This window comes from Ammospiza nelsoni, chromosome 6 (assembly GCF_027579445.1).
Source record: "Ammospiza nelsoni isolate bAmmNel1 chromosome 6, bAmmNel1.pri, whole genome shotgun sequence".
Taxonomy (NCBI): Eukaryota; Metazoa; Chordata; class Aves; order Passeriformes; family Passerellidae; genus Ammospiza; species Ammospiza nelsoni.
Genome location: NC_080638.1, coordinates 29,614,263 through 29,641,500, shown reverse-complemented (window position 1 = coordinate 29,641,500; position 27,238 = coordinate 29,614,263). Strand labels below are relative to the sequence as shown.

General features: G+C 44.7%; 1 protein-coding gene across 4 annotated transcripts in view; it reads left to right on the top strand.

The window, feature by feature from the left end:
• The window catches only part of RGS6 (regulator of G protein signaling 6), a 247,350-nt gene that overhangs the window by 202,426 nt on the left and 17,686 nt on the right, over positions 1–27,238 (top strand). For all 4 annotated transcript variants that reach the window (XM_059474818.1, XM_059474817.1, XM_059474819.1 and 1 more), the window contains 2 exons: positions 6,014–6,200; positions 21,770–21,859. In XM_059474818.1, the coding sequence (XP_059330801.1) occupies positions 6,014–6,200; positions 21,770–21,859 (277 nt within the window). The remainder of the gene's footprint in view (positions 1–6,013; positions 6,201–21,769; positions 21,860–27,238) is intronic.

Genomic DNA, 27,238 nt, shown 5'->3' with positions numbered 1-27,238 from the left:
GAAATATTCATGAAAAAACTGGAATAGAGTGAATTATTAGCAGTGATGCTTGAGAGAAGAAGGGTTCAGGTGAGGCAGAGAAAGCTCCTTAATTCTCACTAGGAATATATACCAAAAAAAAGAAAGTAACTGCTCGATGCTTACGCATGCAAACAAAATCTAAGTTACACTCAACAACAAAGTTGGGATCTGCCTCATGTAAGCCAACAGCTCAGAAGCACATGCTTTCTTTTTATGAAATATCCTTTTAGAGAGAAGCTGAAGAGGAGTCAGTGAGTCACCTGAGAAGAATTTGTTTCAGCTTCAAGTGGAAACAAAACTAAAAACACCTAAATTACACTAGAAAGCATCCATCTCTTGTTATCATAAACCTGGAGAGACTGATTCAAATGAGTGCATGGCAGACAACTACAGTAAAATGACACACATCCCACCCAAACCCTAGGAAGGTGTAAGAAATTTTCTGAGAGCACAGCACTTAGCACCTTGCTAGAAAAGTAACATACAGATTAACAAAAGTTAATCTTCTCTGAACTCTCTTCCCAGTAACTACCCAGAGATCTTGGAACTGTTGCAGTAGGGATGTATTATCTCTTGGGAGTGCCAGTAGGATCTTGGGAGTAACTTTAGGATTAACACTGGCCAGAGCCTTATAAACTGTTGAATTTAAGACAGATAATATGTTGAATTTAAGGCAGATCTGAGAAATTGACTGCTGGAAAACCTAGAAATTCATGGTAGCACTAGAAAAGATTTTGTGAAGTGTGTGCTTGAGAATGTCTTAAAATGAATGTAATTCAGCAATCCAGCAAGGGGACCAAATTCAGCTCTCATACCTTGTGGTGCAAGTCCCAAATCACAGGGCTGATGGTAGTGGGGTATTTCCATCTCTTCCTAGCTGAGAAAAATTGGTCCCAGTGGGGGCCTTGGGTGAGGCACTGCCAGAGATAGCAGCAGACTAGACTCCATGACCTCCCAGATCACCTTCCAGCTGTGTGTCTGTGTTCTAATAAACTTGCAGGATCTTGTCCACCAGTCTCCTGGGCTCGGCTGAGCCCTGTAACTTATTTATTGGCTGTCCATTATTTATGTGGGAGCAGGAAAGCCAGTCAGTTGGTTATATTTCTCTCTGTTTTTATTTTAACTCTTTTCCTTGCTCTGTTTTCTTTCTCCTCTCTGTTGTTATCTTTCATCTACAATTTGTTTTGACTTGGGTGATTTTTGAAGTACCCAAAATATAGCTGACAAAATGCCAAATTTAAAACAAAAATAAATAAGAAAGGATAAGAAAAGAAAGGGCATCAGAAAGTTATTATACATTTTTTATGACCTGGGAACCTTCTGAGACATCTTGAGATTGCTGAGATGTTAATTTAGCTGCTGGATTGAATTTTTTCCCTCCTAACTTTTAAGAGTGTCAGCTGGAAACGGCAAAGTGGGAATATGGAACATGGGAATTTCACCTGAAGGGAAAGGAGGCTGCACACCTGTTTATAGACCTCAGTGGGAAGCATGTGACACTTTGTGGGAATGCACTGTGGAGCTGGCAATGCATGGATGCAGGCGCCCTGGGCCTTATTGCTTGTGAGCATGTGTTGAACATGGAGATCGCGGGAAAGGAGTTCTACCTGCAGAAAGTGTTTATAGCTTACATGACTCCTAGTGGTTGAAACTTGTTGCCAGGTTCCCCCCGCCCAGTTTTCATCAGGAAAGGTGAAGTTCAGGCAGGGAGGAGAGCTCACATATGCAGTAAACACACCGGGCCGCCCCAAAGCCCCGTGTTCCCTAAATTAAGAACGTTGCCCCAGCAGTTCGGAGGCAGTGCCAGAGCTGGAGGGCTGAGCGGAGTGCGAGCGGTGCGGGCAGAGCCGGGATGGGACGGGCAGTGCCGGGATGGTGCGAGCAGTGCCGGGCTGTGCGGGGCAGTGCCAGGATAGTACGGGCAGTGCCAGGCGGTGCGGGGCAGAGCTGGGATGGTGCGAGCAATGCCAGGCGGTGCGGGGCAGTGCCGGGATAGTGCGGGGCAGAGCCGGGATGGGGCGGGCAGTGCCGGGCGATGCGGGGCAGAGCCGGGATGGTACGGGCTGTGCGGGGCAGTGCCAGGATGGTACGGGCAATGCGGGGCAGAGCCGGGATGGGGCGGGCAGTGCCGGGCGGTGCCGGCAGGCGGCGCCATCGCCCCGCGCTGCGCGGGCCCCTCAGCGGGCCCGGGCAGGGCCTGTCGGCGGACACTGCGCACGGCCGGCGGGCGCTGCCCCGCGGCAGCGACAAAAGGGCTGTCCTGCCCCACAGCACTGAAAGGAATTGCTGCAGAAGGAGGGACTTGCACCGTGCACCGCGTGGGAGGGGAGTGGAGGGGGAGGCCTGCGGGACGCTCGCCCCGTCCCCACCGACACTGCGGTCTCCTTGGCAGGTCCCCCATGCCCCAGCGTGCAGCTTTGCAGCGTCTGCCAGACCCCAGATTGCTCGCCAAGGACAGATTTTTGTTTGTATTGGCCATACCAAGCTCACCACGCCAAGGATCTGACCACTAAATAACACAAAGATGTGAATACTGCCCCTGTCTGAACTGCATTTTGATTTTTATCAGTTGCTTTCATTCATTTCCTGGCTGAGATGTTCAAAGTTAGTTCTTGGTGAATGGAAGACGGTTTGTGAATGGTTAGAGATGTGAGACCGGAGGGGCATGGGATACTGGCATGGAACCACTGAGGCAAGGAGAGAAGTGTGCTTGGATTCTGACCTCAGATAATCACTTGATGAATTCACTGTCAAGCTAAAGGTGTTGTGTGCACCCCAAAGATGAGGATACAACACTGCCCTTGTCTTGACTGTTGTTCCTCAGTTTCTGGAGTCATCCATATTTTGCCTCCTGATGAGGATTTAAAATCAATTTTTGTTTTACAGTGTACCTCAGAAGTAGCCACTCCCCTGCTACTCACCCTGTCCTTCCTTAGCAGCCTTTTCATTGGGGGACATCTTTGAACAGCAGTGACCAAGCACCTCTGCAGTGCCCTGCAGGGAGGCAGAGTGCACATGCAGAGGTCCAGGAGCTCTCTGTGCCTTGGGGGAGCTGTGGAGGATAAATGCCATTGTAGGATATATTCTGCAAGTGACAGCAGTTTAATTACAAGCTGGATGAGGCTGAAATGGTTTTTGCCACTGACAACACTTTAGGACACCATATTATCAGCCTTCTCCAGTCCTTACATGCTGTTTTATAAAGGACAAAGAACGTGTGATCAATGCTGCTGCTCCCTCTGTGCAGACAGTCCCTGTGCCAGTCCTGCTCTGCTTAAAGGGCACCTGTGGAGAGGACACACAAGGACATCTCCCTTCTCCCCTGCCCTGTGCAAAGGTGTCCGCTGGACATCTGTCTCCTACAGAAAGAGAGGAGGCAATGTAGGATTTTCACCTGACTCCTTGTGAACTTGTGGTTCAGAAACTGCAGGATTCAGGGAGTGCATTTGCACTTTATAATTGAGCAGAATTTCCAGCACAGTCATTGTAGGTTGGCTCCTTTCCTTAGTAGAAATACCTGCTTCTCTCTTGTAAATGCTATAAATCCCATAGGAAACCCTGCTTATGTGTTGGCTTCAGGTTGATTCCTCATGGCAGAGAATTTGCCTTGGAGTTGAAGCTGTGGGGCTGGGTACCCCTCTTTGATGTTGCTTGATTTTCAGATGCCAGCTATAGTGAATAGCTTTGAAATTTTTACCAAGACAAAACTCCCCTTTGCCTCGAAGAGGACATCCAGCCTTGGGCATGAATTCACAATTGCTTGCAGTAAAAAGAGCTTGTTCTTGTTACTGTCAGGTTGGTCTGGTTGGTTGGTTTTCAGATTGAGCCAAATGGTTATTAAAATGGATGGTGCTCCTGTTCTGGCAAGCTGTCACTTCACAGCGTTCCCAGCTCTCTCACAAGCGTGCTTTCCCAGCCCGCCTCCCCGGCTCCAGGGGCAGAAGATAAGCCAGGAGAAAAGGTTCTCTCTAGCCAAATGTTTGTCTGAAGTGTCCCAGCTACTCTGGAATGATTAGCATCTTTTCTTCCTATGCCTTTTCTGTGTTCACATGTTCCTATTACATCTGAAATTGAATGCTAAAGTATTTTTAAATAACGGAAACCACATATGGCATCAGATTACTGCGCTGTGAGTGCCACCCTTTACTCTCTGCATGCATGTGATAAGTGGGGATGTCACTGCTCAAATGACAAGGCAGGATATCAGGTGCACTAAACTCTCAAAGATGGAAAAGGACCAACCATGCACACTCCTCCACCAACCCCAGATACTCACCTTGTTAGAACCACAAGTATGTGATTCCAAAGGTACTGATGTAGTGTTGGAGTGTGTACCCCAATCTGTTTTACTGAGCCTGTCAAGGAAATGGAAAAACCATAGGAAGGAATATGGTCAAGTGGCTTGGATGAGTCAGGGCTGTGGCATGAGGCCCCCTGATGGTCGGGAAGAAGCAGCAGACAGGCAAGGAGGATTTAGCCTGGCCTTGCATGTAGTGTGGATGTCATTTTCCCCCCAAACTGACTGTTTGCCTCTATTGCAGTTAGGATACCAGGCTAAATGGGGTAGCAGCCTCATTTGTTTGCAATAACACCACTGATTCTAGGGTGTTTAGATACTGCCTGCAGCCATTAAGGAAGCTAGAGTGAGGAACAGCACAGGAGTCACCAGGCTGCTGTCTCCTCCACCCATCCTCACTGCCATCGGGATTTTTGTTTGGGACAGACTCTATCTTCCTCCTTCACCATGGAGGAATATTTGCCTTAGTGGCAGCACACTGAAACCACTGAATCATTTGGGGTGAGAAATCTGGACTTCAATTACAGTTCAACTGGTTTATAAGGGAGACACAGGATTTTCCAAGTTGTGCAGCTCTTGCAGATGCCCTGAACAAGCAGTGACCCAGACATTCCCTGTCTCCTCTGCACAGTCTGCTCAGCAGAGAGTGTATAAGAGCAGTGCAACCTGGACAATGGGCACCTTTGCCAAGGGGGTAGGAAAGAGCTGGCTATTGCAGGTGGCTGCAAAGGTACCTTCAGTACCTGTTTGTCCCGTAGCCCTCAGCACTCTCTGTGGAGCACTATTGTGCTTGCTCAACGAGGTTGCAGGGCCCAGGTACTCAGGGCAGATACCCTTCAGGGATGCCTTCTTGCTGGAAGATAGAGTTGACCAAAATAAAAGGCTACCGGGCACCATGCATCTTCTGAATTATTCACCTGAAAGAGCATATCTCTTTCAGCAATAAATAAAACTAGCACCACCAACAAAATGTCTTTTCTTTTTCCTAGGATAAAAGACAAAACACATGCGTGTTACTCTTGCAAAATATTCTGTGGTCTTTGTTTTCATAGATCAAGATACGGATTATGTCCTTAGTCATCAAGGGGATTATCTTCTCTGTATTTATGAACTTACTTTAGTCTGTAAGCATAGCCTAGTCAAGGAAATACCCCTGTAAAATTGGAGTATGGCATGACAAGAGTCATCTTTTCTCATGGCATCCATCTGAATGCTGGTCAGTTTACAAGTAAAAAAAAATCTCTAAGTGGCATTGCTACAACTTCACACTGGAAATGATATGAATGTTAAGTTTGTTCTTCATTTTAATCCCCTGTGGATGACAAATCCTGCAGGCAGGAATGACCAGCACATTGCAGTGGGGCTGTGGGAGGCAGAGCCTACTCCTCTCCTCCAGCTGCATAGCTCTGGAGGTTTCCTGTTTGCCTACCTAATCTGACACTTCTGCAGGGGCAGTTGAATAAGAATGTATCACTTCTTAAGGTCAGTGTTCTGGTCTTAGCCAAAATATAAGGGGTTGATGTAAAGTACATCCCCTTGAAATCATGCTAACATGGAGAGTGTTCTGTGAATTCTGATAGATGCAGGATTAGGTTCTATGTCTGTTTTAGGACTCTGCCTAGGCTTATTCCCAAAATCTTACCTAGATTTCTGTCTTTTTCTCTTCTCTGCCCTTTTAATTTTTGCCTAGTACAGGTTTTGGTTGGCTGTCCAAGATCTCAAGAAACGACCTTTACAAGATGTGACCACAAGAGTGGAAGAAATCTGGCAAGAGTTTCTAGCTCCTGGGGCCCAAAGTGCTATTAACCTGGATTCCCACAGCTATGAAAAAACAAGCCAAAATGTCAAAGACCCAGGGAGATATACATATGAAGATGCACAGGTTCGTTTTTGGTTTTATGCAACTACTGCTAATGAAACTCTCAGTTTTAATATGATATTCTACTATCACATTGTCACTGCTCACTTGTAAGAAAAAGGAGATGCACAGTTTGAAGTGACTTTGAGGATATCTGTTCAAGCTGGGTAAATCATATTTTCATTGAATCTATCTGTTATAACAGGCTAAGGCTCCTCTGGGAACAAATGTTCCAAAATCTACAAGTCTGCAAGGTGCTGCAAGCTGGAGCCATGTCTCAGAGAAAGCACAGATTAAAAAGTGCTGTACAGTTCAGCTTGTCTGTCTGTGCTACCTGTCATCAGTCTGTCATATTTACAGAATGGCCAATGTCAGATCAAAACCCTGGCTAATACACTTTTTTTATTTTATTTTTTTATGCCTAATTATATCCCCCTGCCAAACCCCAAATGCAGCAGCTCCCTCCAACACAGCCAGAAATTTGTCCACTAGACAATACCTTAGAGTAATGATAGGACAGTAGGCAATGCAATGAGCTTAATCCTTCCCTCCTAAGGCTCCAGATTTATCAGGGAAATTTTTACAGATAAACTGTACATGGAAAATGCCTTGAGGAAAACAGATAATTTGAGAAAAACTGCTATAAGCTAGGGTAAAGCTGCATGACCTTCTGGAGAGTGAAAATATAATTTTCTAATTTTTAAAAAAGAAAAATGAAGAAGGGATCATTTGGCAAATATTACTAGGGACACAATGAAAATATATCCTTCTCATAATCATTTTTATTATTTACCAAAAGCAAATGAAAAGAATTCCTGGGTTTGGGGATTTTTTTAATTGGCATTCAAAAGCAATTCTTCAAAATGCTCCACTAACAAAATACTTTCATCTCAGGGGAGATGTTTTGGACCACTTATACAAGGTTAGGCAATGAATTTTTCAAACCAGCATCAAATACTCTTATTTTCCTGAATTCAGCCTTGCTCCTTGGGGCCAGCAGAGAAGGAATGTGCATGACGCTTCAGGGCAGTCCCCTGTGAATATCGGGCAACTTAAATGCCCTTTCTAAAGCTGAGAGATACAGGAGTGTGAAGACATTCTGGATAAGATGTATTCTTTGCTTGGCAGTTGTAGTGAAAAAGAACTGCATGCATCACCTGAAAAAAATGATGATGGCAAAATGCAGGCTAAAGTAGATAGGTGAGTAATGGGGGGGAATTGATTAAATTGATAAGTAGAAGTACTAAGAATAAGATGAATGTTTAGATGATGAGTATTTAATTAGAAGAAGACACAGAGGATTTAGCCTTGAACTGATCAGTTCACAATGTAATTGCCATTCAAAGGAGAGTTGATAAAATCAAGCTGGAGCCCTGGCAGTTAAACTGCAGTTTTAGCTCCTTGGGTTAATTTTATTTCAGTGGATTTTTACACTGACAGAACTCTTCAGTTCATCTGTTGTGGTTCATGGACGCAGAAATATGAGGCAAAGGTAGACCTTCAAGGGCCAGCTATGGTTATCTTGGAGATTGAATCTATTGAATCCTCAAGAGAGGATAGCACAATGTGGAAGGTGAACCCAGTTACCTTCTTGGGCAGTGGGCTTCTGGTAGCTCTCCAAAGGCCAAGCAGGCTGTTTGTGACTGCTTGACTGGATAGCTGAGAAGGTGTTCTAACACAAGCAGGAAAAAGCAGGACATTGCTGAAGGGTGCAGTGCCCTGGTAGAGATTTTTTCTGGCTCATCCTGGAGAAGGGAAGTTTTCGTTTGCCTATCCACTTCATGGGAGCCAATGCAGATGGCCCCAGGGTGCAGTAAATCTCCCAGGACCTGCCATGGTGTTTCTCACAGGTCAGCCCTGCCACTGCAAAGGCTCTCATCCATGAATCTGCAGCAGCTGCCTTATCTCAGCACCCCGGCACCAGGAGTCCATGGGAGCTCCCACACATCCCACATTCCTAGGGACTCAACCAGATACAGCTAATCAAAACACCCTCTGTGGGAGGGGAAAATACGAGTGTTGTCCTGTCCTGAGTAGCTTTAGCACAAAGAGGAAAACAACTGAAATGTCCTTGTAAGTAAAGAACAAGAAAAAATTTAGTTTACTCAACAGCACATTCTTTGAGTGCCTGCAGGTCTGAGCCACTACAAGGAAGGAAAAGTGTTGGCTGATCTGAGAAAAATAGTTTGATACTCCTGCAGTGGAAGAATAGGAGAAAGTGATGTAGCTCTCTAGTTGTGACTTGAGAGATCCACAAAATGCCAATTCTGTATAAAAAGCACTGGAAATGGACACATTGCTGTACTTGGGAAAGGCAAGGTGTAGCAGAGCACATTCAGGCCAGCAAATGCTTTATAACAGGAAGTTGAAAGCAAAGCATCATTTGTTATCGGGTGCTTAACAGTCTACATTGATGTGCTTCTTTGCACACCCTTGGCTCCCAGTCCCAAAGAGCTCTCCCAGATGCTGCTCAACCATCTGGTAAGGCAACTAGCCTAGATAAAAAGAGAGAGAAAAAAGGCTTTTGGCAAACATTCCTCTCACTTCAAACCTCTTTGTCCCCAGGCCAGTCTGGTCTGAAAGCAAATGGGTCCTCTGTTCAAAAAAATCTCAGCTTCAAATCTCAGTCCCCAAAGCGCTCATAAACCAAACCTGAATTTGGTGTGCATTTATTATTTCAGACAGACCTCTCTCTGAGAAGGATGCCTGTTCCACAGAAGGAAGTGTTGTGCCATTTCCCCATCTCAGCTTGAGATGCTGTGTCCCTCAGTGCTGCTGCACTCCACAGTCCTGCACTGCCGGGCTTGCATGGAGTTGCCCCTCCAGCTGTGGCTCCCGCAGGTGCCATCGCCCACCCCACGCCCAGCTCAAGCTGTGCCAGCACATCTCAGCTCTGAGCAGAGTGTGCAGTGCTGGCTCAGCCTGCACTTCCCTCCCCAGCTGTCCAGCTTGTTGGTGTCTCTGTCCTTGAGCAGCCCAGTGATGCTCTGAACTCTGTCCTCATCATCAGCTCTGCCAGCTATCTTGATCCGCAGCACCTTCTGTCATTTTAGTCCTGGGCCCCTCCAGAGGGGAGCCTACCAATTTAGCTGATTATTTTCTGCTCTTAAACAACTGTCCTCTGAGTAAAATATTATGATTATCAAACCATTTTCACTGGGGAGCAAAGCAGCTTTTAATACAAGGGGCATCGTCAGGAAAGGTCAGTTCAATTAAACAGTGAAGTACTTAGCAGGATGTAAGCTCCCACAGGACTTATCAGCATCATTGAACAACCAATGTGGGGCTCTGCAATATGAAGCAGGCACCGCCAGCTCTGGAAAGTAAATAGGTTTGGGTCCATCTGAATGGCCTCTTTTGGCTAATGAAGTTGCAGACAGCCAAAGTAATTCATCTTTACATGGGAGCACAGAGCTGTGAGTGTGACAATTATGGCTTATCTGTACATGTTATTAGTTTTTTAACCATTCTTCCCCTACCACCATCAGGCATCTCCTTGCCTCTTCTGAAATGTCTTTCTGCCTTGAGAAAATCTTTAATCCCTTCCTCTGTCCCTTGGTGTTGGGAGCTAGTATCACCAGGATGCATTGTGTTTCTTCACAGTAATGTTTGTAGGGTCATTTAGTCTACATTTACTAGTAGACTTCAGAGCTAGGTGTACCAGAGCCAGGTAAGCCACACAGTTGGCTTTGGAATTCCTTTCCTGTTTTCTTTGTTTATTTTTACTCTTTAATAAATAAAATAGAGTGTTAGATTGACATTCATTTACCTGAACTAACCAGCTGTTGTTTCTGTTAAGATAATTCAGGGAAATTCAGTTCTAATCCAGGCTCTGTTAAGAATTTTAACTATTCTTTTCAGATCTTTGGCTAATTCCAGAGCAGATTTAGACCATAATTCTAAATTCCGGGCAGCTCAAACCAGAAATGTACCTGTGCCAGATTTGAAACATAGAATAATTTGGGACAGAAGGCACCTTTAAAGTTCGTCTAGTCCAGCTACCCTGAAATGAGCAGGGTAGATCTTTAACTAGATCAGGTTTCTCAGAGCCCTGTTCAACTTGACCTTGAATGTTTCCAGAGATATGGAATCCACCACCTCTCTGGACAATCTTGGCCAGAGTTTCATTATCATCATTGTACAAACTTTCTTCCTTAAATCTAATCTTGAGAATTGTACAAACTTTCTTCCTTAAATCTAATCTTGAGATTTGAGCCCAGTTCTTACTCTCAGCTGCCTCATGTGTAGTTCAGTTTGTTCTGGACTGTGACAGAGATACAAGTCCTTGCAGGATTCATCAGTGGTCAGTCGTCAGTTCGCATTCTGGTTGTATCAGGAAGCTCAAGGTGCTGAGAGAATTTGATGGGATCCTGTTGAATTCAAAACCAAACTCCCAAGTTTAAGCAAGGATCTCTTGGAAGTGAAATGTTATTTTTTACCCAGAAGGGAAAAGGAGGGAAGACTTCTCCTAACTTTGTGTTTTCAAGCATGCACAGGATGTGAAAGTCCTGGTGTCTATTCAGTGGGCATAGAGAATTCCTTTTGTGAGTCTGGAGCAAAATCATAGCATGGAAGGAAGATGTGAAAATAATCATTCATTATGTGTCTGTATCATCTTTCATGTAAGAACTTGGAGAAGCATTATTCCTATTTTCTTAAAGTTTTGTGCAGTCACCCAAGTTATGTGCATGAGTGTAAAGGACAATGACTAAGGGTTGGTTAGCAGTGCAGGCATCCAGCAAGGGGACACAGGGCAGACCAAGGTGCTCTGCCTCTAAGAGGGGATCAAGTCCACATGAACCAGTGCTGCTCAGAGACACTGAACCTGTGCTGTGGGGAATTGAAAGCACTGCTACATGACATCACAGTACATGACATCAGCTCCAGAAGTCCTGGGGGCTTTTGATAGCCTGCACCTTCCTGTGGAGGTTAGGGACTGCACAAGGACTTGACCTTTATTCCCTTCTCCTTCTTTGGCTCTGATTCTGTGGGACTGGAGGAAAAAAATTGTTCCTTTCACTGCACGCTGGTTCTCTTCCTTGTATTTGGGTTATGGTGACTGCAGAAAACACACAGAGTCTCACTGTTGTGTGTTTATTACAATTAGAAACAAAAGTGCAAGCTCCTGCCCTCATGGATTTCAAAAAACAACCTACAAAGCAATCTAAAATCAAGAGCCCCACAAATACAGCCAGAAGAGTAGTTAGATGTCTGGAGGAAAAATAGAAAGGGATGGTGGAAGCTTACACTGCTGTGCCTGGTGCTGTGGAAAGCAGGAAACAAAAACCTTGAAGCAGAGGTTTATATAGGAGCAGATACTCTGTGTTGTTATTTTCCTGTTTTGCTTTGTTGGGAGTTTTTTTTTTTAAATGTACATATGCGCCACACATCAGAAAGTACTTTTTTTATCTTCTGCCTTCCATTTTAATTTGTAGTTTAGCAGTCATGTTAACATCTACCATTCAGCCTTTGTCTTGCTGTTCCCTTTCTGTCTCTGAAGGCATCAGGGATCAAACTGCTGTCTACACTAATGTCCTCCTGTCACACACGAGCAGAAAAAGGGCCAGGAAAAAGTCACAAGTGACCCCTCTCCTTGCAGACACAGTGACAGAAGGCAACAGATCTCTTCAAATGAAAGATCATGGGAAATGGGGTAACAAGAACAGTCAGCATATTCCCACAGGACAATAGTCTGCCTGTAATTCAGGGTGCTGATCCTGCCAAGCTGTCTAAAACTACATGCATGAGTATTAACAGTGCCTCGGTGCCAGACATTTCATACCTCCAAAAAATACCTTTAGATGGATTACATGGGAAAGTCTCTAGCTTGTTCAAAAATTGAATTCAGCACTCAGACTCTGGGACTCTTGTGTCAGTAGTGTGCGCTGTGCTTCTTGAAAGCAACAACTGCATGTCAGATCCAGAGCAAGAGAATTTCCTCTTCATGTGAAGGTCAGGAAGCTGCTGATACTGTTTCTTTTCCCCCCAAATAGGGGGTGAAAGTGTTTGCAAGTGTGTCCTTTCATCTAATCAAGAAGCCAGAACCTCAGGAGTCCACTTCTCATGGACTTTGAGGTTATGGTCTCTTCCTGCTAAATCCATGCACTGCAGAAACACCATGGTCTTTAATTTTTTTAAGGGCTTGTTACCTTCCTGAGTGTTCACACTCCTAATTAAAAATTTAAGAAAAAATCCATGGGAAGATCTATCAGCAATGCATTTCATATCCCTGCTCAGCCCACAGCAGGTATGAATGTGGGCTGTCAATATGGGGTTTGCTGGCAAACAGTTAAAAGATTTCAACATACATTTGGACTCTGAGATCTTGAGTTCAGCCACTTAATGGCAGCCCAAGATGTCATAGCAGCAGATACTGTACAGCCAAAATGTTGATGAGGCATGGAAAACTATTTATCTGTCCAGTACTTGTTCTCTAGGTAGGCATCCCCTATCTCACCATGGCCACCTTTACTCAGAAGCTGTGTTCTGCTTGTTTCTGTGGGGCTGTATCCTGCTCTATCACCATCTCCTATGGAACAGAATGTCCCACTGAAGTATAATTTCCTTCTGCTGTGTGAGGGGTTCTGCATGTTCTTCTCCTTGGTACAATTCAGCTTTTTGGCAGGATTTTGCATGGAGCAAACAAGGAAGAAGTTGCTGACAGCCTGCAGGTGTCAAGGTGTTGACCAAAAGGTTAACTAGTTACGCCTCATAGCTGTACCACAGCATCTACAGAAGGGAAAAACCTCATCTTCATTGCTGCAACTCCTACCTATTGTATTGTTTGGAAAAGAAATGCCAGTCTCCTGAATGCTACATAAGGTTGTCCCCTCCTCCCAGGCACAACCTTTTCACTTGGGCGTTTTGCCAGTAGCCAGGATTTGGCCCATATTGAGAGAATCAGCCTCTTAGCCATGATCATTGTTCTCAAAACCTAAAGCTGCTCATATGGCGTTAGACTCCCAGCAGCCCACTCTTGTCTCCCAGGATAGCCCTTGCTATATTTAGGACTAAATCCTCCTGCAGTACCAGGCTGACCCCTTAACTGCACAGCAATCAACAGCCCTTTGCCTCTAGTCCTCTGCACTGTGTCTGCCATTGACCCTCAACAGCTCTGCCCTCACATTTCTGTTTGAAGATATGAAGCAAACCAGTTGTCTCATCAATTTATAGAGGAACCATTGCTAAATTTATGTGTTTCTTTTATCAATGTGCTTTTCCATGAAAGATTTACATTGTGTTTCCAACTATGTATCTACAGGGCTAAACAAAGGATTTCTGTGTATTACTCAAAATGAGCTCTCATTGCTTACAGTTATCCCTCTTGGTAAGGCTCTTTCTTACATTCATTTCATTTGTGGGCTGAAAAAAAATTATGCTTTTTAGCTTAGCAGGGAGGTTGGTCTATATTACAGGATATTTATTCATCTTTTTTTCCCTTGGTAGTAAAAGCAACTTGGTTGAGTGTGAAGAAAATGCACCAGCTAAAACTTGGTTTAAATTATGTGCCTTGAATACTTGAGACTGGCAAAAAAGATTTCCAGAGCAATTCACTCTTGACCAAGACCTTTATGTGCCATTTAGCAACCTGAAGCATTTCTTTTCCATCTGTAAATCCAGGCCAGCCACGCAGTCCCGCAGCAGCCAGAGCACCCAGTCCCGCCTGCCCTGCTAGATGGCAGCACTGCCGGCTGCCAGAGAGCCTCCGGGAAGGGGCTCACCCTGGTTCATGCAGGCAGGCAGCTCAAACAGGCACTACAGCGTTTTTGAGAAGAGTGAAATCCTAAATGCAGAGACCAGAATAAGCACATCCAGAAAGGCTCTTAGTGGAGATTTGGAAACATTAAAGGGAATTAGAATAAAAAATACGTGTTTCCCTGCTTTCTAACCCCTACTGGTGTTTTCCCATCAAGTTCAATCAGGGCAAATGTGAAGATCTCTTCTGCAGCTTCTTCACTGTTTGGCTCATCTCAACTGTGCCTGCTACCAGCTACTTCAGCTTCCAGAGCTGATGCAGCAATTTTTACTGCTTTTTCCAAAGTGCATTTTAGCACTACCATTTAGCTTGAATGCAATTGATCATAATTGCTCCTAAAAAGCGTTGCGTTCAGTTTTGGCACAAGCAACTGCTAAAGAGGAGTAGGTGTCCTTTCCTTTCTTTGGCTTTTTGGGAGATCCTGGTGGTGGTGTGGTAGGGGGTTCTGCTGGTCAAACAGGTTTCTTGAGGAAGAGTACAGCAGAATTGACAGGACACATCTCTAACAACCCATAGATAGCAGGTTTTGATGACTGCAGTATGTGTATATGCTGGCACAGGGGTTAACCTCAGCTCCTTTGCCACAAATGTCTGTGCAGAGCAGGGGTGCTGACAGACAGGCACTAGGCTGCTGCCAAGTCTAATTGGAAGGTGCAGCAGTCACACACCATGTGCTTGCAGAAGCGTCTGCTTTCTCCTTCCCACGTCCTCTTTGTACTATAGAGACAGCTTTTCCAAAAACAAACTCCAGGCAGGTTCTCAGCTGGCATGTCTTCCCATCTTTCCAGCAAAGGCCACAAGGCCTTCACTCAGGCAGCACTCTCTCGTGTGTGAATCTGCAGTAAATTCCTCCCCCACGCCAAGCATACAGGTGGCACAAATATTAGCATTCATTGCAGTATGCTGGTTTTTTTTTAGTTGTTTAATCTACTGCTTTACATTGCTTGTGGCCTTTTCTTTTAATGGATTTGTCTGACATGCTGCAAATCTCCTTTGGAGTTGGCCAGAGGTTCGGCTGCATGCTTGCAGTACAAAAGGGGTCTCCAAATCAGCTCTCATAAGTTAATACCAGGTGTTGGTGACAGGGTGAAGGAGTGCTCCAAAAGAATCCAGATGTTAGTGCAATAACTACAGCAAGGAGGTTTCTGACCAGTTTATGAAAGGCAAAGTGGACCCTTGCAGCTCAAGTACATCTCAACAGCTATCTAGCCTTAGTGTAAACTCCCCAAAATAAGCTAAAAATCGTGGAATAGAATCATTAAGGTGGGAAAATACCCCAAAGATTATGAAGTACAAGCTTTGACCAAACACTGCCATGTCAATTAAATCACAGCACTAAGTGCTACCTCCATTCATTTCTTGAACACTTCCAGGGCTGGTGACTCTACTGTCTCCCTTTCTTTCATTTCTTCTCATTCTGTCACTAGCTGCCTTGGAGAAGATGCTGACCCCCACCTGGCTACATCATCCTTTCAGAGAATTGTAGAGTGATAAGGTTTCCTCTGAGCCTCCTTTTCTCCAGGCTGAACAATCCCAGCTCCTTCAGCTGCTCCTTATCTGAGTAACTTTGTAGACTCATCACCATTGTCATTGCCCTTCTCTGGACATGCTCCAACACTTCAATTTCTTTCTTGCAGTGAGGGACTCAAAACCGGACACAGGACTCAAAGTGTGGCCTCACCAGTGCCAAGTACAGGGGGACAATCCCTGCCCTGGTCCTGCTGGCCATGCTGTTGCTGATACAGGCCAGGATGCCATTGGCCTTCTTGGCTACCTGAGCACACTCTGGCTCATGTTCAGCTACTGCAGACCAGCTCTCTCAGGTCGTTTTCTGCCAGGCAGCTTTCCAGTCACTCATTCCCCTGCCTAAAGCACTGGATGGGTTTGCTGTGACCCAAGTGCAGGATCTGGCACTTGACCTTGCTGAACCTCTTTCCACTGGCCTTGACTTGTTGATCCAGCGTGTCCAGATCCCTCTGCAGAGCCTTCCTGCCCTCCAGCAGACCAACACTCCCACCCAGCTTAGTATCATATGTGAACCTGCTGATGGTGCACTTGATCCCCTCATCATAAATAATCACCAATCAACAATAAAGATGTTAAACAGGGCTGACCCCAGTACTGAGCTCTGGGGCCACCAGTGGTGACTGATGCCAGGATGTAACTCCATTCACCACCATTCTCTCAGCCTAGCCATTTTGATAGTTTTTAACCCATCAATGAGTGCACCTCTCCAAACCAGAGGCTGCAAGCTTCCCCAGGAGAAGGCCATGGGAGACTGTATTGAAGGCTTTGCTGAAGTCCAGGTAGACTTAATCCACAGCCTTTCCCTCATCCACCAGGCAGGTCACCTGGCTATAAAAGGAGATCAGGTTGGTCAGGCAGGATGTGCTTTTCCTATACCCATGCTAGCTGGGCCTGATAACTTGGTTGTTCTGTACGTGCTGTGTAATGGTAGCCAAGATGATCTGTTCCATAAATGTGCTAAATGGGAAACCTGTGCTTGAAGCGAGCAAAGAATTGGTCATTTCCTTATTCCCCATCATCACCTAAAGTTTGCAGTTGTGTTTAGGCACAAACAGGGAAAAATTTATATCAGCAAGTTCAAATTTAAGGGCTTTCTGGAATCTACCTGGTGTTCAGAGTTCATTCAGAGAACATTGTGCTTGACCTTCACAACTCCAAAATAATCTCAAGCCTGTCACAAAATATCAAGATGAGTAAAATACTAGTGGAACTAGGAATGGATGTTTAACCACCGATTCTCTTCTTGATTCATATACACAAATCATAGGAAAGAACCAATGTTTCTTTTCTGCTAAAAAGAAACATTCTTAACAGAGAAGGTAATTCCTGGGATCTACCACGTGCCTTATGCAAGTCAGATGTTTGTTTTTTTTTATCATTCAGGTTTTTTCCCACATTTTTCTTGAGTGTTCCCAATGTTCTGCTTATCTGGCAGCCATGCCCTCCTCAGGGTCACTGTGCTTTGACTGAGAGGGGGAAGAGAGACCTGAGATCACATTGCAGCACATTGATTTGGAGCAGGTGCAGCTTTGAGATGGTTTCTGCTATCTCAGCCACCTCCTACATTCCCGTCTGGATTGCAAACTTTATTTTTTCCTCCCCCTTTCCCCTCTTGTCAGGAATAATTTACTAAGCCTGTCCTTCATCTCTTTCCAAAGGTAAAGCTTGTGGAAGGAAAATAGCCAAGAGATGCTGAACCTTATCAGGATTTACTTCCCTGCACTTAAGCTGTCAGCTGTCAGGGGTGGGATTTCCTGTTGGTTTCACTTAATTGTAAAAGAGAATTTTTTGGTGATTTATCTCATTGGTTCCTTTTTTTTTTTTTTTTTTCTAGAAGGGACAACATTTCCTCCTTTTAAATGTCCTGTTTGTTCTTCTTTATATCATATAATGTTTGTGGCAAGTAGAATGGTTATGTTGTGTGAAGTGTAACTCTCGTGACAGAAGACCATGTACAGACAGTGTGCTCAGTGAAGCTGGACAGCCCCCAGGACCACTGCATATTTTCCCCACCATGGAGGACATGTGATTCAGATGCATAAAATAAGGGTCTGCTTTTTTCTCATGACAAGATGCAAGCAGATCCCATTGCTTCTGTTGCCTTGGTTCAAGAGCTGGGAAACAACAGTCATGGGGGCATTTGGTAGCAAACCCACTCTGCTTGCAGGAGTCTTGTAAGGGATTTGTTTGCTTCCTGGAGATTAAATCCACTGCACTTAGAAAAGCAGGTTCTTGTGTCACTTTCCATGTTAGACTGACATTTCTCAATGTGCACCCATTGTCACAGGGGAGTATCAGTACAGCCAGCACTCATCAGCAGCATGGTGTGTGAGGGACTGAGTGACTGGTCAGCTCAAAAAGCCAGCTTGCCAGGGCTCCCTCACACATGTCAAGTCGGTCCCTGTCTCCACTTGCAGCTGCCACTGCAGTGGCCTGAGATGGCATCTCAGTGCTCAGAAAGAGCTGGCAAGGCTGCAGGGGAGACCAGTGGGACACGTGATGCCTGTCAATTTTTGGCCAAATCTTTAAAGACTTTTTTTCCCTGCATTTTATCTGGTTTTATAAGCTACCTTGTTTAATGGTTTAATAGATCACTTGGGCAGTTTTGTTAGATGATTGTTTTAAATCCTTGGGTTTGCAGTGTAACTCCCTAAAGGATTGTTGGAGCAGGGAGCTGTGAGACTGAGCCATACTTTGGAAGTGGTACATGGCAATGCCTGGGAGAGCCTACACCACCTAGAAGAAATGGTCCTCCTGCTCTTGTGCAGATGGGGCACAGGAACTTCCTATGGCAATTTGTAAAGAAGTGTTGCACTGATAATTCTGGACAGACTGCTCACAGTGCAAGAGACTAAAATGTCTGCGGCTGCATTGTTAAAAGGTACACAGGTAGTGCATTTACTTTTTCTATTTAGGGAACCAGCAGTAGTGAGCTCATCACCCTGAAAAAAAAACAAAACCCCAACTTAAAAAATTGAGAATTATCTCAGTATAAGGATGGAAAAGCTCAAACTTCTTACCAGCAGTGTCATGTAATGTCAGGGAGATTGTGCATGTTTATAAAGTGCATTGCACTGGGAAAATTCAGTCTTTAATGTGGGTGTCCTTTCTTTCCACCATGTGATAAAAAGGTGGGAAAAAACCCAGCTGCTCAGTAAAATAAGATGGGAGAGACCAGTGGGTTGCAATGATCCAAAGTGAGCTAAAAATCCATGAGAGAGAAGGACAAGACCATTTGCACATGTTGCACAGAGCAACTAAATCCAAGCCCACACCTCTGCCTGTTGCTCAGGCTTCCACAGAAGAATATGAACAGTTGTTAGATCTCCAGTAGCCTTCAAGGTATTTATGGAATGAGGAGCTGCTAAACATTAGCTGTAGGTTCTCCCTAGGAAGTTGCAGATTCTAGAATGCATAAGACAAAATAGCTTCATGGCAAAGAACAGAGTAGGCTACAGATCAAAACAAATGTTCCAGCCACTGGCTTTTCCCATTCTGCAGCTGGATTTGGTGTGTAAATGGGCTGGGCACACACCACAGCCACAATTTTAGCTGTAATCTTCAGGGTGCAGTCTCAGTAGGGATTTTCACTGTAGCAGTGCAAGTTGTCCTGTACTGTTGCAAATTGGAAGGCAGTCTTTGCTGATCTGAGCAACTGCTCAGATTTCCAGTAGGTGCTTCAGAAATGCAGTGTTGTAAAATAAATTACTAGCGTATCATTCATGCCTTCAGTCTAGGGATTGTTGAAAGCAGGCCCTTAGAATTCTTACAATTAAAAAGTAAAGTTTGCTTCTGAAGCTATCATGTCTCCTATGCCCAACCTTCTTTCTTCATTAGCATTCAAAGCCTAGGAATTCCCTGTTTGATTATATCTTTGGTGATCAGCTGAGAGGTAGCACTGTTGTTGTTTAGTGATTCCAAGATGTGAAAAGCTGAGAAAATGCTTCATACCAATTAGCTAACTGCAGAGGCAGCAGAGCTGTGGCTGTGCAATAGTCCTGTTTCAGGGAAGGGCTTCAGTCAAGAAGACAGTTTGTGGTTTATTTCATCTCAGGATCAAAGCAATTTTTTCTCCTTCTGACCAGCAGTTACTGAGTTTATACTGTTTTAAGGTCAAATACATTAAGTTCTCTTGACATGAGCAAGAATGATAGTTGTTGCTGGCATACAGGTAGGTCGTATGGACAGCCTCATGTGTTGTCCTTTGCTTCTGTCTGTGTGGCAGTGAAAACTGGAAATTATTTTCCAAAAATGTTATCATCATGTTTCAGACCAGACACAGTTGTCTTACCACTGGTAAAGAAACCATTTGGAGCCCAAAGACAGTAAAAAAATTAATCACATCTAGCAAAATATTAATATAAATATCCCTGTCACCCACCATGTTAGCTCAGCCACAGGACCTTCCTGCCCACCTCAGCACCTGTCCAACCAGCACCCTGCATGGACTGGCTGCTGTAAAGAGGACCACTAAGAGGATGAAGGCTCTGGAGGCCCCCTCAGGCCCTTTGCTGATGGGCTACAAGGTGCCCACTTACTCATCAGTCTCCTCATGGTCCTGAAAAAGCACCAGTTAGGTGGGTTTGTTTCCCAAGTAGTTACAAAGAACTTATTAGGAGGACGTGGAGTCTCCTTGGAAACCTTAAGATGTAGCAGTTCAGGCAAACTGGTTGAGGTGTGGTTGGCTTTAAATCAACAGTCTTGAGTTTATGCTAGTTGAAGTATTTAAGAGAGAATACAAACCTTTTGATGGTCATATCCATGATGTGCATTATGTTCCCTGTTCTTGTCTTAGGGCGTACTTGGCTCATTCTGTCCTGCATAAATAGAACAAATGTCCCACAGCTGGACATCAAATCTCATGGAAATGCTGTACATGAGGAGTATGAAACTGTGCCCTACCATGTGTTTTTTTCTGAGCAAGAAGGGTAACAGTTGCTAAATAGTTTTATATGAACGATTCTATTGCTAAATCTTGTGCTATCCTTTGGATAGATAGTGTTGCACAAATGAGGATCTGTCAAGACTAAAAGCAAGTATGGAAATTAACCAGTACAAATTGTTCCATGCCAGGATTTAGCTCAAAGAATACATTTATGCTGTGTCAAAGGAAAACCAGTAGCCCTCATAGGACTACACCAAATAGGATAAGAAAGCTGAATTAAGCAGTTCTTCTGTGTATGGACAGGTCATTGCTAATTACCTGTGATGGTGAAGATAAGGGAATTCTGCTTGGCTTGTTAACACACTGAAATAAGCTATGTGACTTCTGTCTGGTTTGGTTCTTCTAAAGTTTCATGTACAATGGCTTTAGGGCTGGAGAGAATATTTCATGTTGTATAATTCACTATAGATAAAACTGCTCATTGACTCTATAAAAGTGCTTCCTTGGGCAAAGTCTAAGAGAAAGGTCCAAGGTGCCTGTTTTTCTCTTGATCCCTTTAGTGTGTTCTCAGTCATTATTTGGTCAAAGTATTCTGATTTTATTTTCCTGGTGTTTGGGATAATATCTTTTGTAAATCCAGGGATAACTAGGAGAAAAGCTGACTGTGTTAAGGGATTCTCAGCAGAAAAGTAAAGCTTAGCAAGGAAATTAGAAAAGGGTATGTATTAAGTTCTGCTGCAATGAAACACCACTTTTTAAATTTGAAGATACACATGGTAAGTGCTCTCAGAGCAAACTGGTAACAGCAGTTTGACTTAAGAGAAGACCCTAAGAGAGGGACTCATCCAGTGTAACTTTATACATAGGATGTAGCCATCCACATTGGAGCTAGTCATGTAACTTCCCTTCATAGTCATCACAGACATGGGCTTCTTCTGGACATTAACATGTTGGCTTACTTAAGTGCATGTCTGAAGTGGAGATGAAATGTGCAAGTATCAGTTCCCCTCCATGAACAGAAAGGGAGTGCTGAGTGATTGTTCAAGTATCTGTAGCTGGTAAAATGAAACCTAATCTATGAGACAATTTCTGGTGTTTATTTCTTCTTTCCAGGGTAGGCACTTTCTTATAATCTGGGTACTTCAGAGAGTTGCAATCTTTGCAGAATATTGTGAATAATGTGTGCTAGCCTTGGGGATGAGGGCTGTCTTTCTGTTTTGTGTTCATACAGCTCCAGGTACAGCAGGGTCCTGCCCCAGGATGGACCTTGTGTACACTACCACAACACAGATAATCAATAACAGCAGATTTAATTAGAACTCTGATCAGTCTCTCTTCCTTCCAATTCTCCGTGTTTTAAGTTCCTGTGATGTTTAAATGAGGTTTGATAACAATTCTCTGTCTCTCATTCCCCCTATCCCACAGGAGCACATTTACAAGCTGATGAAGAGTGACAGCTACGCGCGCTTTCTGCGTTCGAATGCTTACCAGGACTTACTGCTGGCAAAGAAGAAGGTATCTGTTGGAAAGGACATGCTTGCATCTCTTAGCACGTCTTGATTCTCGCCTGCTGCTTGCTGCTGGTGTGAAAGTGAAAACATTGTTTGCTTTTTTTTCCTTTAAGAAGGGAATGAGCACTTTTATCTTCTTCACTACGGGCATGGCATCCATGTGCACAGCCTCAGCATGAGTTTTGGGGAAAATATGGTGACCCGAGGTAGAAGTAGTATGGGGAGGTGTTTGTCTTGCACAGCTGTCTCCCAAACTCAGTGTAGACAATATAAATTGTATTACCTGCTTCTCATAGAAAAGATGGTATGTGATTTGAGAAGCAGAACCCATCAGTCTGTTCATTACTGGTGCAAAATTCACCTATAAAGGTTTTTACCTCCCTAGTCTCACCATGTGATATTCCCTTTGGATGCCTTATCTATAGATCCCCCTGCAGCTATTCCCATACTCCTTTTCCGTGCTTTTGTCTCCCCAGAGATGCTTCCTTTTCCTCAGAGACAGGAAATAATTGCAATGCATGTAGTAATCAAAAATTCCTGCCACATTGTCTCAGAGGAAATCTGGGTTTGAGCTCTTCTTAGCCTTTTTGGTATCTGCATGAGCTCTGCCAGCACCATGATTCTGTCAGGAGCCTCCAGATCACAGCAGCAAAGCAATAGTTATGTAAGGTTACAACTCCTGTCCTTGAGTCCCCTTGTTCTAAGGGGTCTAGAAGATAAGCTACTGATTTCTGTGTTTGTGGCTGTGCTCAAATGCTTCCTGCATCTCCTGATTAATTCCCGTAGCTCTACGTGTGTGTCTGTGTGCATGTGCATGCTATGTACATGTGTGTGTGTGTCCTACTTGCATTTGGCTCCTAGGACTGCACATAAACTGATTCCTGACTCCTGCAGCCTGAGTGTGTGGTTTCCCATCACCATCTTCCCTGCTGTTTTTCTGCTGCATTCTCTGTGTGCTGCCAAATTACATTGCATCGGCACAATACAATGAAATCCCAGTGGTGTTTTTGTCCTGATTGTCATTGTGTGCCCTAAAAGCATGCATATGGTGACAAAAGGAGACAAGCCCCTCTGTCTGCTGTGCCTGAGACTACTGGCAGGTGGATTAGCAAAAGGTAGTGGAGGGCAGCAGTCAGCTTTCTGTTTCAAAATGTCTGGTCTGAGACAACATAAACCAGTGCTGCTTACATTTAGAAGGGTTAGACCTGACTTAGTTCAGAGACTGGGGAAGGAAGGGAGTGTAAGGCAAAGTCTTCTGATGGTATTAACCATAAAAGCCTCTGCCATCTTCCTACCCCCAGTCTCCATTGAAAATATGAGGGTACTTGTGCTTGAAAGCCAGGAGAGCTTTCTCCTCCCAGCCAAACCCATTCAAACCAAAGGTTTATATTTTTGCAATCCTTGTTTGCTGTCAGATCAAGCCCTGGATGTGTCAGCATGACATCCTCATCCCCCTGCAAACTGCCGCAGGAGCAGGTTTTGGTGTCATGTTAACGCAACCGTGAAAGTAAGAATCAAGTTTCTTTTAGAAAGAGCTGTGGGTGCACAAGTAAACATATGAAGGCACAAAAAAGGCAGGAGTAAATCAGTGCAGATGTGCTGTTCAGCAGCTGCACATTATGCAGGAGGGAAGTTGGTGTTACTCCAGACTCTGTAAAGTTCTTTGCAACCACATTACACTGCGTTGGGCAAGTGAATGTTTTGGAAATGGTAGGTACAGAGATGATGATAGAAAGAACATGACATTTCTGTACGCTGAACTACATGGTCCTATCTTTAGGGTGGTGCAGCTTTGAGAGGCAGCCTTTTAAAATTCCTCTAAATAGGTAGAAAGCAAGGGAATGAAAAGAGGAACCCAGTGACACATCAGAGCCTGTATGGATGGAGAATTTGGTTTAGAGCCTGCAAACAAAGTTGTGGATTTACTGATGTAAATAGAAATTCACTGCAGTTCTTGAAGTTGTGATGAGTACATCTCTCTGAGGCCTGTCTTTCCCCAATGTCATTATCCTCACATGGCTTGTATACCACACTGATGTGACATAGCTTACTTTCATAACTGAAAATAAGTTCTGTCAGAAGCACAGCATGATGAACGGGGGATAAAAAGAGTTGCTTGCACTAAGCAAATTAGCTATGGCTTCAGATTCCCACATTAATGTTTTGTGGATAAGTTTGTGTCATTTGGGATCTTTTGCCTTCAAGCACTGGGTTATGGCAAACTGAGGGGGCAGGCAAAAGGGAAAGGTAGACTGTGTGGCTAGAGCACAGAACTGGGAACCATAAAATCTGTATGCTTTCCACGGTTACCCCACTTAATTTCATGTGTGAGCTTGGGGGAAAAAGTTCACCCTATATCCTCCTCTTTTTCAAAGGGCAATAATAATAGTGACCTGCTCAGCAGAGAGATGCCAAAGCTTGATTAGTGCTTCAAAACATACTTCACATTTCTGGTATTTGTAAAATACTGTAAGTTTGAAGAGTTACTTTCTTCCACACCATACAATAACCAAAGATGTGAGAGCTTTCCCTGCCTGCTCTGGGAGTACAGTAATGGAGAGAGAACTTCTGGGTTGGAATTGAGATTGAATGACAGATTTATGAGGGGAATATATTGTTCACACCACTAACTGATGCAAGACAGCAGACATAGGCTGTGTACAGACCATACATACATATTTTGTTAATCTGTTTTAGATGTTTTTTCTCCATTCTTCCCAGTGCCATTATTGCGAGTAACCACAGTATTACTGGCCTGAATCCTGCAGATTCATGGTGCTCAGCAGGGAACATGAGGTTGGCCTCCAGCAAGGGTGTGATTAGAAGCAGTGAGCTGCAGAGGGGAAAAACTGGGTGTAGCGTTCTGCCTTGAACAGAGGGCCTCCTCCCTGCCAGGCTGGAGGAGAGATGAGAACACAGCCCTGTCCTCAGGAGGAATGGCCATGTGCCCAGCCCAACTGGAGCTCTGGGCCTCCATTCCCACCCCCTCCCTGCAGCAGGTAGAAATCATGGATCTGCTGAAGGTGTCTGGCTCAGAAGTGAAGGGCTGGATGTGCTGAGATCCCTGAGCAACTTGCTGTGTTTTATTTGTGCATCTATGCAACACACCCTGCTGGTGCTAAGCAGAGTCAAGCACTGACCTGCTCCTGTTTCTGCTGATATGCACCTTGCTGCAGGGTACTTACAGCAGGTAATCACCACTGCATGGGCCTCCAGCCCTTCTCCACAGTAGCCAAAATGGTGGCTGGATGTCCTTAGACAGCAGTGATCCACCTGTCAGGACAAGTGCTGTGACAAACATCCTCAGTCAAGGCAAAGAGGCATTTTGGCAGGGTGACTTGGCTGCAGAGCAGTGGTTTATTCCCTGGGGAAAAAAAGCATTGTAGATTAGTTAGTGCACCGTGGAAAGGGATGCGAGAGCACAGGAACTTTTGTTAATGGTGAAGAAGCAGCCAGACACGTGCTCTGCTAATTATTTGTGCAGAGCAGGGAGCGAAAGGAACAGAAAAGACCTTGAGGTACTTTCCATTACTCACTGTAAAGGTGAAACAATGACATTGGTTGGCATCTCTGCATTACTGAAGCGGCAGCTGAACTGTCACAGTGCTGGTGTTCATGTCAGCCTGGGATGGGGTGGCTTCCTGCCACCCAGCCCTGCCCATAGGCAGGGAAGCATCCTGGAAAGACAGCCACAGCTGTAGTGCAGACAGGCTGTGAAGCCATGGGAGTGAACCCTGCAGCACTGAGGGAAGAGCAGGTTGGTGTTTTCTTGGTTTAGAGCATTGTTTTGCTCTCCAGCTGGTTCAGGGAAGTGTGAATTCACCATGATCTTATTCAAATAAACACACAATATATGCAAAATACTCTGGCCACTTGGTAGCACTGTACATGCCCTTTGCTTTCTCACTTTGGACAGGTAAATGTGACTGCCTGAGAAGCCCAGGATCTGCTCCTGGCCTTTTCTGAACCCAGGGTCAGGGATATTATTACCCTTTATTTTTATCTGATCCCATTCCCTCCAGAACACATTATTTTTCACCAAATTCAAAATAAACACCACTTCAAACCCCAAAGTCTCATACCAAAAAAAACCAGGATTCAATAGCCAACAAAATAAATCCATGGAGGGAGGGAGATAGAGAATTTTGTAGACCTTATGTTCAGAAAACTGCATTTCTATATGTATTTCCCTAGCCCTTTTCAGATCCCTGGCAAAAAGTGTCAGCGAGGGAATACTTAGGAGCTTCATGCCATGAGGAGCAGGCTCCATTTCCCTCACACACCTTTTGAAGCATTGCTTTTAACCACACCCCCTATTGCCAGCTGCTCTGTATTGCTCAGGAAGGTTTTTGTTGCAGATTATGCCCCCTTCTCAGTCCCATCAGGGCACACGTGGCCAGTTTGATTCAGTGGCAGGACTTGTCTTGAATGTTATAAAGATGCTGAGCAATTTTCTGATAATTACTTTTAATAGTCAGTGTCAGCTGTTTTTCTCAAGTTTTCTTCTACTTAATTTCCATGCAAGCAGAATCTACACAAAGGAACTTAAAGTTTGGATGGCTGGGCAAATGATTTAAAAAAAAAGGAAAATTCAGAGAAGCCAGTCAATAATTAGTGAATGGCATCTATGTGGTGACCTCTATTTTTCTGTTGTCTGCCTGGGCTGAGAGGTTTTCATCTGATGGTTGTTTCATATTTTATCCAAATGCATATGTCCTTTGCCATTAGCTGGTGGAGGCCATTGGTGTTTTTACTGGCAAAGATTGCATCTTTTGCACCTGGGAGGACTGCACGGCCTGGCACGCACATGTCTTTGTCTGCCCTTGCCCCTTTGCACACACAGTGTATGTTTGTGCAAAGGCTGCTGTGGCTGCTGCAGCAGGCAATGGCTCCAGGGTCCACACCCCAGGTCTGTTCCCAGGACTGGGATAGGTGTGATTCAGTCTTTCAATTATTTATTTCTTTTTTGCACTTTTTTATTTAAATTTTCTTCATCTGGTGTGCAAGGCAGCCTCTCCAGCTCAGCCCCGTGCTGCAGAGCTGTGGGCAGGCATTCCCTGCACGGCAGGCAGCCAGCCACACGGGGAGGCAGACAGGAAGAGCCAGCGAGCAGAGCAGCCAGCACCCACACCCACGGACATTCAAGCCAGCTCATCACTCTGCAGCCAGCCTGCCTCAGCTGCTTTTTATTTCACTAGAAAATGTCAGGCTTTGACTCAGAGCTGGGTGCTATGGGGATGAGCTTTCCACGCATCCAGCTGGTCCCAGCCTGCCACCACCGTGCCAAATGTGCAAAGCACTGCAGACCGTGCTTTGCAAGACACTTCTGTGAGCCACTGTCAGTGCTCTGTGTGCTGCTTCCCCACACGTCCTCAGCTGTGGT